This window comes from Oryzias latipes, chromosome 2 (genome assembly GCF_053564925.1).
Source record: "Oryzias latipes strain Hd-rR chromosome 2, Olatipes_Hd-rR_3.1".
In the NCBI taxonomy this organism is placed as follows: domain Eukaryota; kingdom Metazoa; phylum Chordata; class Actinopteri; order Beloniformes; family Adrianichthyidae; genus Oryzias; species Oryzias latipes.
In genome coordinates, this window is record NC_136238.1 from 37,031,279 (window position 1) to 37,045,404 (window position 14,126).

The window sequence follows — 14,126 nt, forward strand, 5'->3', positions numbered from 1 at the left end:
TTTCTTGAATTAAGATGGTGGTTTTTTGCAGTGTTGCTTTTGATAATTGTGGCTTAGAGAAGATGAAAAGCTAAAAAAGCTGTCCAAGAAAGTCAGGATAAGACAAGACAAGACTTTATTGATCCCCAGAGGGAAATTCAGTTATTACAGCAGCAAAACAAGAAATATGGCAGTTAGAAAGACAAATAGACAGTAAAAAATAAAATTGTAATAAAAGTGGAAGTAAAAGTACACGTCATAACTAAAGCAAACACCGCAGCAGTTTCAGCAGTCCTAACTGTGTCATTCTATAGTCTAACAGCTGTTGGGATAAAGGACCTCCTGTAGCAAATCATACATTAAAACAACCAAAGTTTTTTTTTCTTTTTAGAAAAATTCCTTTGTACACATTCAATACTCACTTTTGCCTTCCTCTGATGAAATTACTTCATCAATATGGTATGGAGGCCATCAGCCTGTGGCTCTATGTACATGAAATGAAAGCTCAGGTTGCTATGGAGATCATTAGAACATTGGGGTTTTACCCCAGGAGTTTTAAGCATTAAAAACTCACTTTAAAATATTTAATTTTCTAAGATACAGAACTTTTTCTAAAGTCTTCTGCTGTGGTACAGAGGTTGACCTCTTATCAGAAAATTTTTGAATTTAGAGTTTACACTAAATCCTTACATATATTCATTCATTTTTTCCCTTTCGGGGTCACAGGGCTGCCGGAGCATATCCCGGACGTAGGCAGGGGACAACCTGGACAGGTCACCAGTCTGTTGCAGGGTAGAACATCCACAGTCACACACCCATTCACTCTCCCACTCACACCTATGGACAATTTAAAATTGCCAAATAACCTATGAAGCATGTTTTTGGATGGTGGGACGAAGCCTGAGATCCCGGAGAGAACCCACGCATGCACGGGGAGAACATGCAAACTCCACACAGAAAGGTGTGTTTGATGTTGTGTTTTTCATGTCCCCCCAGCCGGGACTTGAACCGGGGGCCTTCTTGCTGTGAGGCAAGAGTGCTAACCACTGCGCCACCATGCAGCCCTAAATCCTTACAATGTCAAAAAGTCTTACAAGTTCTAATGTGTCGTTTGAGATGAGATACATCACAAAAACTTTTTTTACATTCTTTACAAGAAAGAAAGCCCTAGTGGTCAAGGCAGAAGAGCACTATTTACTGGCGTACAGAAGAGAATCGCCATCTTTTGAATTTATCCGGACATCCCCTTACACTCACAATCAGCAGAGAAGCAGTTGCCAGAGGTGTGAAGCTGTAAGGATTCACTGTGTGTTTCCCCTTCTCTTTGTGTGCATTCTTGAGGAAATGTAAGTCGTTCCTCTTCTCATTTATCAATAATTTTGTGATTTATTTTATATTATAAGATATTTATTTCATATTATAACATGTTGTGGAAGTTTGAGTTATTTGAATATCTGTCTTTAGTTCTACTTCTACATCATCCTACACACATGGATGAAGGCAACAGCTGCTGTAGTTCATCATCTTCCAACGTTGTTCAATAAAAGAAGAAACTTCAGTCTCTTCTCCAAGTGCCATGATTCTCTGACCGGAATCTTGTTCCATGATCTGCCTCCTCAACCACAAATCTTTAAGCGAGGCTCGACCCCCCTCGCACATCCTGTATGAGTTCTCATGTGTTTTTTGAGATGAGATATTTGACTAAAACTTTTATCACATTCTTGACAAGAAAAAGGCTTTTCTCCTGTGTGAATTCTCATGTGTGTTTTGAGATGAGATATTTGACTAAAACTTTTATCACATTCTTTACAAGGAAAAGGCTTTTCTCCTGTGTGAGTTCTCATGTGTGTTTTGAGACTAGATATTCTACTAAAACCTTTATCACATTCTTTACAAGAAAAAGGCTTTTCTCCTGTGTGAGTTTTCATGTGTGTTTTGAGACTAGATATTTGACTAAAACTTTTATCACATTCTTGACAAGAAAAAGGCTTTTCTCCTGTGTGAATTCTCATGTGTGTTTTGAGATGAGATATTTGACTAAAACTTTTATCACATTCTTTACAAGAAAAACGCTTTTCTCCTGTGTGAGTTCTCATGTGTGTTTTGAGATTAGATGTTTGACTAAAACTTGTATCACATTCTTTACAAGAAAAAGGCTTTTCTCCTGTGTGAGTTCTCATGTGTTTTTTGAGATGAGATCCATCACTAAAACTTCTATCACATTCTTGACAAGAAAAAGGCTTTTCTCCTGTGTGAGTTCTCATGTGTATTTTGAGACTAGATGTATGACTAAAACTTTTATCACATTCTTTACAAGGAAAAGGCTTTTCTCCTGTGTGAGTTCTCATGTGTATATTGAGATGAGATCTGTCACTAAATCTTTTATTACAGTCTTTACACGGAAAAGGCTTTTCTCCTGTGTGAGTTGTCATGTGTCCTTTGAGACTAAATCCGTTACTAAACCTTTTCTCACATTCTTTATAAGAAAATCTTTTATCTTTTGCATGGATTCTTGTGTGAATTCTGAACTGAGCTTTGTTGCAAAAGCTTTCACCACATTCTCTACAGATATAACATCTTTCATCAGACCCAGTTTCCATGTAGTTAGTAATTATTCTTGAGTTTTTACCAGACGTGATAGAGAAAAGTCTCTCTTCTTTTGGAGATTGTTTGTATTTCTTACCCAGATTTGTTTTCTTTGGATTTTTTCTTACATCAGTGTTGCACAGACTTTCTGACATGTGAGAGCTGTCCACACTTTGGACATGACTTCTGTCTCTTTTCTTCCTCTGATCTCTGTTCTGTTGGTCTGTCTCTTCATCTGTAGTTGATGTTGATGCTGTCTCTTCATCTGTAGTTGATGTTGATTCTTCATGTTGGTTTCCTTCTTCATCCTGACTATCAGTTACATTAAAGCTCTGCTGATTATTTGGATCTGCTTCACTGTTCTCATCTACTTCATAAGTAGGAATCTCCATCAAAGCATCAGTCTCCTGCACAAGCTCAAGATGCTTTTCATCCTGATTGATGCAGAGTTCCCTTGGTTCCTCTTTAATCTGTGGTGGTTCTGGTTCCTCCTGTTCCTCTTTAATCTGTGGAGGTTCTGGTTCCTCATGTTCTTCTTTAATCTGTGGAGGTTCTGTTTCCTTCTGCTCTTCTTTAATCTGTGGAGGTTCTGGTTTGTCCTGATTTTCTTTAATCTGTGGATGTTCTAGTTCCTGCAGTTCCTCTTTCATCTGTGGTGGTTCTGGTTCCTGCTGTTCCTCTTTAATCTGTGGTGGTTCTGGTTTCTCCTGTTGCACTCTGACATTTCTCTGCCGGTTGCAGAAATCTTCTTCAGTATCATAGTGCTGGGGGAAAACTTCAGGGACACAAACACAGAAGGAGCCTTATTCTTTAAAAGGACTTTACATCTTGTCAAAAAGCAATAAATATCAAAAACCTCGCAGTAAAAAAAATGCATGAAAAGGTTTTGTTTTTAAATCTATCTACTCAGATGTCATTCAAAGTTAAGAAATTAAGAAGTGATTTTGGTCTTGAATTTATTTATTTAAAACACTCATGTTTTTGCAAAGAAGAAGAAACTAAATTAGATTGAGATCCGTAATTTGACTATAGCATATAAACAGACATGTATTTAAGTTTTAATAAATTATTACATTTGCTACAGGGATCTATGGGGGAAAAATCCTGTTAACAATACCAGTATGAACTAAAACCAAAACTTTATCGATTTGTATAACATCTTTCATTCCCGTTACGCACACAAATTGCTTATCATAAAATAAAATAGCAATAAAAAAATAATTAAAGAAGAAAACACAGGATAATAGTAATTATGTCAAGTCTTAACATTGTTACCTGGAATGTGCGTGGACTTGGCTTTGGGTCAAAGCGACTGAAAGTGTTAAACAACCTGACTGATCTTAAAGCAAATCTAGCTTTACTGCAGGAGAACCACTTATCTAAATCAGCTGATCATCTCTTGTGCTTCTAACAATTTCCATTCATGTATTCTGCTGGTTACAACTCCAAACAAAGATGAGTTTCTATTTTTAATTAATAAAAACATTTATTTTACTCATAAAGATACAGTTACTGACCAAAACATTTTGGTACGGCAATTTCGGTTCGGTTCACTCTTGTACTGTTTCGGTAGCCCCCCCCAATGTGTTAACTGTGCAGAGGAGGTGGAACTAATGTTACTCGCGGTATTCCGTTGAGACTCTCAATGGTTTCTGCTCTCGCATGCCTATAGAAGGGGTCAGAGCATGGCCACGCACATCAAGCAAGCAGCAACAAGAGTGTTCTGTTTATGTAGCTCAGTTATGGAGGGTCTGAATGGTGCAATGAACCCCGAAGGAAGATCCGTCTTCCACGGTCAGAAATGTCATTGCAGTTCAGGTTCAACAGCCACAGTGTTGGACAAAATTGTTGGTACCCATCAGTTAAATAATAAATTCCACAATGCTTACTTGAAAGGTTCAAAAGTAACAATAAATTACAATGTATTGAAAATTAAATAATCAAAATCAGCCATTACGTTTGAGTTGTTGATTAACAGAATTATAAAAAATGTAAAAAACTAATGAAATGGGCTGGACAAAAATAATGGTACCTCTATAAAAGACTGAGAACTAATTGCCCAGGGGGTTCATGATAAACTTAGGTATGTCCTTTAATTGACAACACAGCTGTTTTCAAACCCATAATCAGTCAGTCTGCCTATTTAAAGAGAGACAAATAGTCAAGTTGCTGTTTGGTGAAAAGGTATGAACCAAACTGAACATGGACAACAGAAAGCCAAGGAGAGAATTGTCCCAGGACATTAGAAACAAAATTATAGACAAACTATAGCCGCGTTTGCATGGGCAAAAGTAATCGGAAAGAACGCCTGATCGGAAGAAAAATGTTTTGTTGTTTTGCTATGTGTGAGAATTTCGGACTGTGAGCCGACCCGCCGCTCTGCGTTAGCGACTGCCGGACTGACGAGAACCAAGCAGAGCTCGAGCCACCAGCTCACACAGCGGCTTTATGGCGGTGTGTGAGCTTTTCAAAGCATAAATGCCTCTCAGTCCTTAGAAATTGTTCAAACAATCACATGGATTTGTGTTTCCAGTCTCGTCCCGACAAAATAAAGGCTGATGTTATTCCCACACATTTACGTGCAGCCAAGATGCAGATTGCAGCATTTTTGTCCATCAAAAGGCTAAATGTTGTGAGGTCTTGTTAGCCTCTCCTAACAGTGGCTTCTTCCAGTTCCGTTCTTCGGTAACGTTTTATAATTAGAGTCCTTAATAGACTATTTATAGGACATTACCAAGTCCTTAATAAACTATTTACAAAACATTAACAAGCACTAGAAATATCTTAGTGAGCTTCTTATAAGTACATTTATTAGCATGAATAAGTCCTTAATAAACTATTTATAAGACATTAACAAACACTAGTAAGGTTTTAGTAAGTTGCTTATAAGTACATTAATTAGCATTTGTTAATGTGTTACAACTGACTTACAAGTTGAATTAATCTGCTTATAAATATATTGACATGTCCCTTAGTAAACAACTTATAAGACATTAACAAGGATGAGTAATGTTGTATTAAGATGCTTATAAAGACATTTATTAGTATTTGTTAATCCTGTTCACAAGTTATTTACAAATTGCTTGTGTGTGATTAATAAACATATTAACAGTGTTCTTATTAACAGTTTATTGAGTGTTTTGCAGCCCCCCAATCTAAAGCGTGACAAACCATTTATAAATTGCTTGTATGTGATTAATAAACATATTAACAATTCCCATGTCAAGCTGGACTCAAATTTTTTTAAGTCTGGCTGATGTGACTCAACCTCAATACTACACCACCTGGATGAACGAGAACCTTCATTGACAGTTTGAGTTTTTTGCTGCCTCCTAAGTGTGGGCTATGTTCTGCCACAAAGAACCACAAAGTACAGAATATGGAGAGGGTGGAGAGGGTGAGCAGCTTCAAGTGCCTTGGTGTAAACATCTCGGAGGACCTGACTTGGACTACTCACATTCAAACACAGGTTAATAAAGCAAGGCAAAGACTGTACCATCTGTGACAGCTGAGGAATTTCAGGGTCTCACCAGCAATCCTGAAAACCTTCTATTCCGGTGCCATAGAAAGTGTATTGACTCAGTGTATCTCAGTGTGGTATGGGAACAGCTTTAGTCAAGACTGCAAAGCCCTGCAGAGAGTTGTGCGCTTAGCTTAGCGCATTTCAGGGTCTACTCTCCCCTCCCTGCAGGACACCTACCTCAAACGCTACAGAAGTAGAGCTGCAAAGATCATCAAAGACTCCACCCTCCCCAGTAATCATATTTTCACTCTGCTGCCATCTGGTAAGCGCTACCGTTGCCGATGGCAAAGACAGAGAGACTCAGGAGGAGTTTCTACCCCCAGGCCATCAGGCTCTTAAACTCCAAACGGGTATCTTAATTATCTAAGTCTACAGTTTACATTCATGCACATTATTTTTGCGTTCTATATTCAATTCTACAATACACATTTTTTCTTATTTCATCTTCCGGTTCCGGGGTTAAGGCAGGACGCGTGGTCGCGGCTCTCTGCGGATACTATCTTCAAATTACTTAAGAAGTTGATTTTCTCCAAAAAGAGAGCTGACCATGCCCCCGAAGAAACCCCAGGAATATGAAGAGCTCAAAAAATCTCTTGACATTATTCAAGAAACGCTGAAAAGTTTTATGGATCAAGTGTCGGCTAAACTAACGCCACTCTGGGAGATGATGGAAGAGTTCCGAAGATTTCGGGCTCAAAACGAGCAGGGAGAAAACCGGGTCGAGATTCTGGAGAAAAGACTGGACGATGTGGAACAGCAAGTAAGGATGAATAATGTCATTCTCACTGGAGTACCAATCAAGCCTCGAGCGAAGCTGAATTCAGCTGGAGCTAGCGCTGCTAATGCTAGCGCTAGCGTAGCTAGCAGTGCTAATACGGAGATCGACGCGTCGCTGGAGCAGCAAATACATTCATTTCTCACATCTAAAGGGATTTCCCTGGATCTCAATACCATCGAGACCTGCCACCTGCTCCCCAGGAGAAAGGAGACGGATAAACCAGCGATCCTCATCAGGTTTGTGAATCACAAACACAAGCTAGCTCTGATGAATCAACGCAAAAACCTGAAAGGTTCGGCTGCTTATCTGAACGACCATCTGACCAGGAGGAATGCTGAAATCTCAAAACATGCACGGCTTCTCAGGAAGCGTAAGCAGATTGAGAACACTTGGGTTAAAGGCTGCAGGATTTATGTCAAACCGCTCGGTCCAGAGGACCGCACCAAGGTTATGGTTGTGAACACCATGAAGGACTTTGAGAAGTGTTTGATCACGGTCGTCTGAATCAACGTGGAGTAATAAATCAAAGAGCCAAATAATTTCAAGAAATATGACACCTGGAATCTTCACTTTCTCCATAAGTCTGACGTCACCCGAATAACAGCAGAGAGTTCTGACCTGCAGACAATTTGACCTCAACTTTCACCGCAGCTGATATCAGCTGAAGAAGGATATGGACCTGAATCTAATGTCTGCAGACATAATATCGAAGAGAACTATTAACTGTTTTGAACCCAGAAGATCAGCTGTTATCAGTAAAAGAAGAAATACCAACCTTGGACAATCGACAGATTGTGGACCCTTTTTATTTTTTTCCTTACAGCATTACCTTATTATTAAAAAAAAAAAAAAAAAAAAAAAAAAAAAAATTAAAAAAGTAAAACAAATGATTAATCACTTATTGAAAATTGTTAAATTGATTGACTTTTGATGATATTACTTCACTAGCTCCTAAAATTGATAAAATGATTCAAAAATCTTTCCTAATGTAGCATAATTTTGCACATGTTTTTAACTTTTGATACTTGATGAAATTTTGCTATGATAACTCCTGAAACAGTGTTGTGTCTATTTTACTGGTATAGTATTATGTTTTAAAGCATATGAATGACTTTTAAAAGTAACATAATTTGCATATATTTCAAATGCTGCATTTGCCATGTTGATTTCTAAAGTTATTTTTGACGTAGTACTTAAGTAATTTCATCTTTGGCACGTGCTTTATTGATACCTTATGATTCTTAATTCTGTCTGATAAAACCTAGGAACCGGATATTGATAAATCATGTAATAAAATGGTTATAGTATAACGGGGTGGGATTATATAAGTTCGCTTCCTTCCACTCCCTTTCAAGCAATATTTATTAATATGTCTAATTATCCTAAGTTTGATTAGTTACTGTATGAATGTATAACTGATGATTATATTGCTTTTGTGTGTATTACTCCTATTTGATTGCTTGAAATAAACCATTTCAAATCAAATCAAAATCTTTACATAGCTTTACTTTACTTATATATATATTATGTATATTTTACAGAAATATATTTTGTACATTTCCTGTGCTGCTTTACTTAATTATTGCACTGTCCACAGAGCTGACCTGGCTTACATTTCACTACGGGTTGTATTGCTAAATATAACTTTGTATGTGACAAATAAAGAATCTTGAATCTTGGAATGGAATGGAAACAAGTTTATTTCGAATATATGTTAAAAAAACAAAACAAAACAAAAAGAAAGAACAGACATAAATAAAAAAAGAGAATATAAAGAAAACGTTCACGCTCAAGAACCGTTATAAACACAAACAGAATTTTTTTCTTTTCTTTTTTCTTCCATATATGAAAACAAATACTACAAACAATTAAACAATTATACATATTCGAAAAGGAGTGAGAAGAAGTATTAACTTATATAAACTCACCCCCTATTCCTCATCAATATTAATTACATTAGTAAGCAGCTTATTCATTTATACACAATGTTTCATAAGGTATAATAATTTTCACAGAGTACTGTCCTAAATACTTAGCATGAATTATTATTGAAGAATACTATGCGCATATTAAGATAAGAATAATATACACATACATATTTTTACATATGTATACTTACATACATATATACATCTAATATCCATGCGATATATTTGAATATCGTTTTAAAATCATCTTTTTATATCTTATTTTAAAGAGTTTTATGTTGGGACATTGCTTTATTTCATCTTCTATACTGTTCCACAGTTGTGCTCCACAAATAGAAACACTGAAACATCTTCTATTTGTGCGTGCTTTGTGTATGTAAAAATTTTGTTTTCTTCTCAAACTGTACTCTCCCTCTCTTTTCATGAATAATTTTTGTATATTTGCTGGTAGCATGCTATATGTGGCTTTGAACATGATTAATGCTGTGCGCAGCTCCACCAGATCTGTAAGTTTCAATGATTTTGATTGTAAGAATAATGCATGTGTATGATCCAGATAACCCACGTTATGTATGATTCGTATCGCCCTCTTTTGAAGAATTAACAGTGAATGTAATGTTTTATAATTGTTTCCCCATACCTCCACACAGTAGTTTAGATACGGTAGCACCAGGGAACAGTATAGAATATAAAGTGATTTATAATTTAGGACAAATTTTACTTTATTTAGCACTGATATGCTTTTAGACAATTTTGATTGTATGTATTTGATATGTGGCTTCCAACTTAATTTATCATCAATTACAACACCAAGGAATTTACATTCATATATTCTTTCAAGTTGTACCCCATCAATCGTTACATTAATGTGCATGCATTTTTACAGTTACCAAACAACATAATTTTTGTTTTGCTCAAATTCAATGATAACTTATTAATATTAAACCATATTTTCAACTTTTTCATCTCTTTAGTTACATCTTCCAACAGTTTGTTTAAGTCATCACCATCACAGAAAATATTTGTATCGTCTGCAAATAGAACTAATTATAAAATATTTCAGATACTTTGCATATATCATTAATATACAGAATGAATAACTTGGGGCCCAACACTGACCCCTGTGGGACACCACAAGCAATGTCCAAACATGCTGAACAAACATCTCCCAGCTTCACAAACTGCTTTCTCATACTCAAGTAGCTTCTGATCCAATCCAACACTATCCATCTAATACCATATCGTTCTAATTTATTCAGTAATATATCATGATTAATAGTATCAAAAGCCTTCTTTAGGTCAATAAATTCCAGAAACACATTTTTTCTGATCAATTGCATTTGTGATTTGCTCTATAAAGTCTATGATTGCCAATGACGTTGATCTGTTTGCTCTGAATCCGTATTGACTGTCACTAAGAAGTTTGTGCTTTTCCATAAATGCATCCAATCTACATTCAAAAAGTTTTTCCAATATTTTGGATAACTGTGGTAATAGGGATATGGGTCTGTAGTTTGTGAAGTGGTGCTTGTTCCCAGTTTTATACAGTGGTATGACTTTGGCTATTTTCATGCTGTTTGGAAAGGAACCTGATTGAAAAGATAAATTACAGATGAACACGAGTGGTTTCAAAATACCCTCAATCACTTTTTTCAATAAAGCCATGTCAATGTCATTGACATCAGTTGAATGTTTGTTACTCATATTTTTTACTAAATCTAATATTTCCTTTTCTGTGACACAACTGAGAAACATTGAACTGGGATTCCGACTGATTAGTTCATGGTACTGGTTTCCCGATGGTCCTGAATCAGAGAGTGTTTTGCTAGTTCTGGTCCAACATTTACAAAATACTGGTTAAAGCTTTCAGCCACATCCTCCATCTTGTAATTTTCCCTTTCATCATAAATGAAATATTTAGGATAACCATTTTCTTTGGCACCCTTTCTATTAACTGCGTTAAGAATGCTCCAGATGTTTTTGATGTTACTTTTGTTTTTGTCAAGTAACTTATCATAATATTCTTTTTTGCATCTTCTTATAATATTGGTTAGTTTATTTCTGTATTTTTTATATCTGTTTTCTGCCTCTTTAGTTCTTTGTTTTAAAAACTCTTTGTAGAGACAGTTTTTCTTTTTACAGGCATTCTGTAGCCCCTTTGTAACCCATGGGCATTGGCTATAATTTGTTTTTCTTTTAAATGCTTTGATAGGACAATTTTTATCAAATAATGATTCAAATTTTTTTAAGAAGGATTCATAGGCCTCATTAACGCATTGTTTTTTGTAAATTTCCTCCCAACTTTGGGTTAACAGATCGTTTTTGAATGCATGTATGGATTCTTCATTTTTAACCCTTCTGTACTGTGTTGACTTGTTAAACTCATAATTTCTTTAATTATCATCATATACTGTAAACACTGGAAGATGGTCACTTATGTCATTAATTAATAATCCGTTAACTGTTTTATTATCAATATCATTAGTGAATATATTGTCAATTAAAGTTCTGCATTGGTTTGTAATTCTGCTGGGTCTAGTGATTTATGGAAATAAACTGATACTGTACATGGTATTTATGAATTCATCTATTGATTTGAGTTTTTTAGGATTTAACAAGTCAATATTGAAATCCCCACATATGAAATTTACTTTGTTATTTTTTTTTATAAACATTTTTTCAATCCAAGATGAAAATATTTCAATGTTTGAGCCTGGTGTTCTGTCTATACAACTGATTATGATGTTTCTTTTGTTTTCTTTACAGATTTCAATAGTTATACTTTCAAGTACATTGTCAATCACAGTTGTCAAAATTTCCAACACCTGGAATTTCAGGGTATTATGAACATACAATGCCACTCCTCCTCCACCCTTATTAAGTCTATTATTGTATCTTAGTTCATAGCCATCTAAATTAAAGTCCATGACTCCCTTTTCTGTGTTAAACCAGGTTTCTGATATTGCAATTACACTAAATGGATGTAAAAATGTTTATAATTTTTCCTTGATATTGTTAAAGTTTCTATACATGCTCCTGCTATTAATGTGGATAATTGACAATTTATTTTTAGTCTCAACGTTCTGGTTGTAGTGATCCTCAGTATAGTAGCAGCAGTTATCCTTGATGGTGGAGAAAAAGTTGTTGATTGGATCAATGTCATGTTCTATGTCCTGTATATTGTGAGCAGTGTACTCAAATGTCCTTAGCATCAGTTGATCCAGATCCGTTAACTTCTGTGATGTTTGGCTGACTTCCAAGCAATTAAGTTATTGTTCTTCATGATTGTGTCTGAGAGTTTGTTACCTTGATATCCCAGAAGCGGCGATTACTGATATCTGTCCAGTTCCGTGATGTTCCTGATCAATAGAACTTTTGCTTCCTCTGGACTCCCATTCAGCCTGATGAAAACTTTACAATTGGTTGTCCAAGTGTTCTGAATTTTCCCCTGCTTCCTTAGATGACGTGCTTTCTTGGCAATATCCGCGTTGTTTTTTGTTAAGTGCTCGTTAATGAAAACGTTTGATCCTTTCAACTTCCTTGCTTGCCTCAGCAAAGCAGTCTTGTGTTTTCGATTAACGAACCTCATGATGATCCCTGGTTTGTCACCGGCGTTTCTCCTGGGCAGTGGATGACAGGCCTCGATGTTGTCACCGTCCACCTGCAACCCCTTCTACTGCAGAAAGCCAACCACCTGCCGCTCCACGGAGCTGCCGTCCTGCTCCCCCGGTTCTCCACCGTCGTCACCAGCCACGGCCCGAGGATATGACCGAGGCTTGATGTTTATTCCGGTAACAATTACGTCATTCATGCGCGTATATTGCTCCAGGTCCGACACTCTGTTCTCCAGAAAGGCAATCCTCCGGTCCTTTTCGTGGTTCTGGACCCGCATGGCTTTTACCTCCCCGACCAGGTCCCGGATCCCCTTCTGGATTTCCTTCTGTTCTTGGCGAACAGCTTTTACTTCCTCAGCTAGAAACTCCAGCGACCTCTTTATGTCGTCGACTTCGTCGGCTGTTTGGTACTTCTTGGGAGGCATTGTGAGTACTCCAATTAAGGTGACCTCCTCAGAAAAGTTGTCGATGTTCTCGTGGAGATAATGTAAAAGTCAAAAGAGACGCTCAACATTTCAACTTACCTCATCTGACAGGTTTGCGGGCTTTGTTTTGTCTCTTCTTTCCACTCTTGCCTCTTTTTTTCTTCTTTTTTGGTGTTCTTTTCTTCTTTTTTCCCTTCTTTTTCTTCTTCTTGTGGGAGGAGGGTGATTGAAGGAGCTGAGGAGTGATTGATTTATTTGCCTTTTCTGTTCTTTTTTCTTTACTTTTTCACTTTGGTGTTAGTTGTTGATGGTTTAGGTGTTTTTTTAGTTCACTTACTTTGTTTTTTTTGGTGTTTTGTGGGTTTTATCCGGTGGTGGATGTGGAGCTGGTGGCGTTCTCCTGGACGCCATGGCCCTCACTTCACTTACCAGGAAACACGGCGTTAAAACAGGTGCCGGCAGTAAACCTGTCTGCTCTATGCTGCTTCGTGGTCATACCCCCCTCTCACTATCACCCCCCCCCCCCCCCCCCCCCCGACATCCCTCCCTCTTCTTCCCTTCTTTCCTTTTCTGTCCGGTCCAACACCAAAGATTTTCAGGCATGGTTGAAATGAATAAAGTTTGGCCTCAATTACAAAAGGGGTTTATTCAGTCATACCTTTGGTTTGTCTGAAGATTAATAACCCCTCTTGTTAAAGTAAAATATGTCCAACACAAGAGGCCCTCAGCTCTCATCTGCCTGCCTAGCTGTTGGACAGGACAAGTAAAAAAATAAATTTTTTTTTTTTTTTAAAAACAGGTGCCGGCTCCCTGCACAGCGTGGAGGATGTGGTTCTGGCCGTGGGGGAAGTTATCGGGCATGCTTCAATTAAATCTGCTGCTCGCATGAATGGAGCCATTGTTTTGTTTGTGGAGAGGGTGGAGCAGGTGAACACGCTGGTTGAGAAGGGCATCTCCATCAATGGCGTGTTTGAAACCGTCACGCCACTCTCTCAGCCGTCACACCGCTCTCTCCAATAGGCTGAGGGATGCTATGGAGCAGATCATCCACCGGGACCAGACCTACTGTGTCCAAGGTTGACTCATGGTCGATAATGTCTTTTTAATTCGGGATGTTTTGGAGGTCTCTGAGCTTTTGGGCATACGAACAGGTCTGATTTCTCTTGACCAGGAAAAGGCTTTTGACCGCGTTGAACACAGCTTCCTTTGGAAAGTTATGGAGAAGTTTGGGTTCTGCGCTGGTTTCATTGCTAAAATCAGAGTATTTTACGCCGAGGCTGAGAGTGTTCTGAA

The 14,126-nt window shown here is 37.4% G+C and overlaps 1 protein-coding gene across 3 annotated transcripts in view; it reads right to left on the reverse strand.

Moving 5' to 3' along the window:
* Positions 1–40: 40 nt before the first annotated feature.
* Positions 41–14,126, reverse strand: part of LOC144987259 (uncharacterized) — a 28,892-nt gene continuing 14,806 nt past the window's right edge. For all 3 annotated transcript variants that reach the window (XM_078936472.1, XM_078936458.1, XM_078936465.1), the window contains one exon: positions 41–3,340. In XM_078936472.1, the coding sequence (XP_078792598.1) occupies positions 1,596–3,340 (1,745 nt within the window). In that variant the 3' untranslated portion in view covers positions 41–1,595. The remainder of the gene's footprint in view (positions 3,341–14,126) is intronic.